The sequence below is a fragment of the Phlebotomus papatasi genome, chromosome 3, assembly GCF_024763615.1.
Source record: "Phlebotomus papatasi isolate M1 chromosome 3, Ppap_2.1, whole genome shotgun sequence".
NCBI lineage: Eukaryota > Metazoa > Arthropoda > Insecta > Diptera > Psychodidae > Phlebotomus > Phlebotomus papatasi.
Window position 1 is genome coordinate 82,575,483 of NC_077224.1, and position 957 is coordinate 82,576,439.

General features: G+C 39.9%; 1 protein-coding gene across 1 annotated transcript; it reads right to left on the reverse strand.

Moving 5' to 3' along the window:
- Positions 1 to 296: 296 nt before the first annotated feature.
- On the reverse strand, positions 297 to 957 carry LOC129806063 (dihydrofolate reductase). Its single transcript, XM_055854379.1, has one exon. It carries the CDS (start codon positions 880 to 882, stop codon positions 319 to 321), a length of 564 nt encoding a protein of 187 aa, XP_055710354.1. The 5' UTR covers positions 883 to 957; the 3' UTR covers positions 297 to 318.

The window sequence follows — 957 nt, forward strand, 5'->3', positions numbered from 1 at the left end:
TTATCATAAAAACATCAACAGCCAAAACGCAACATAAACAACATCAATTTTCAAATATTTTACCCTAAAATTCTGAAAGAAAAACCATCATAAGGAATATAAAACCTATTTTTTATTTCCATTTTCTCTAAAAAGTCTTCTCCAACGGCTTTTTCATTCAAAACTCCCTCTTAAATTTCTCTCAACGAATGTGTCTCAGCTAAGCTGATGCACAAAAATCACATGATTTTGGCGCTTAACGAAGAAAACCTAACCAAACATTTTTCATCTTTTCCATCGCATGCTTTTTTACACAATTTTTTCCTCAAAAAAATGCATTTATTTCTGAATTTTCTCATACACAAGATACTGATACTGAATACCATTCTCCTCCTGCACTTCCGATGGAATGTCTTCGTCATTTGGCACCACTTTGAAGTCCTCCGGAATGGCCGGGAAGAAGGCGTCACAATCAAACTTCTTTTTGATGTCCGTGAAATAAACCCTGTGGCAATTTTCCGACTCCATAGCTTCCTTGTAGACAGAATACCCTCCGACAATCCAGATATTTTCAATTTCTGCCCGATATTGGTCCTTTTCAAGCAGCTTCAGAGCTTCCGGGAGTGAACTGCAGACTATCACCTCTGGGGGCAGTTGTAGGTCAGTCTGACGCGAAAGGACAATGTTGAGACGTCCGGGGAGGGGTCTTTTCTTCTCAGGGATGCCAAAATAAGTCTTCCTGCCCATAATAGCAGCATTTTTCTTCGCCGGGTCAGAGACTCTTGTGGTTACTTTGTTGAAATGCTTCAATTCTTGCTTCAGATGCCACGGAAGATTGCCCTGGATGCCAATTCCGAGATTCTCACAAGCAGCCACACACAAATTTAACTTGAGATTGGTCATTTTGCAGAGAAATTGAGATTTTTTGGAAGATTTCCATAAACTTGTTGATGCTTATCGCATCCCGGTTGAACACGA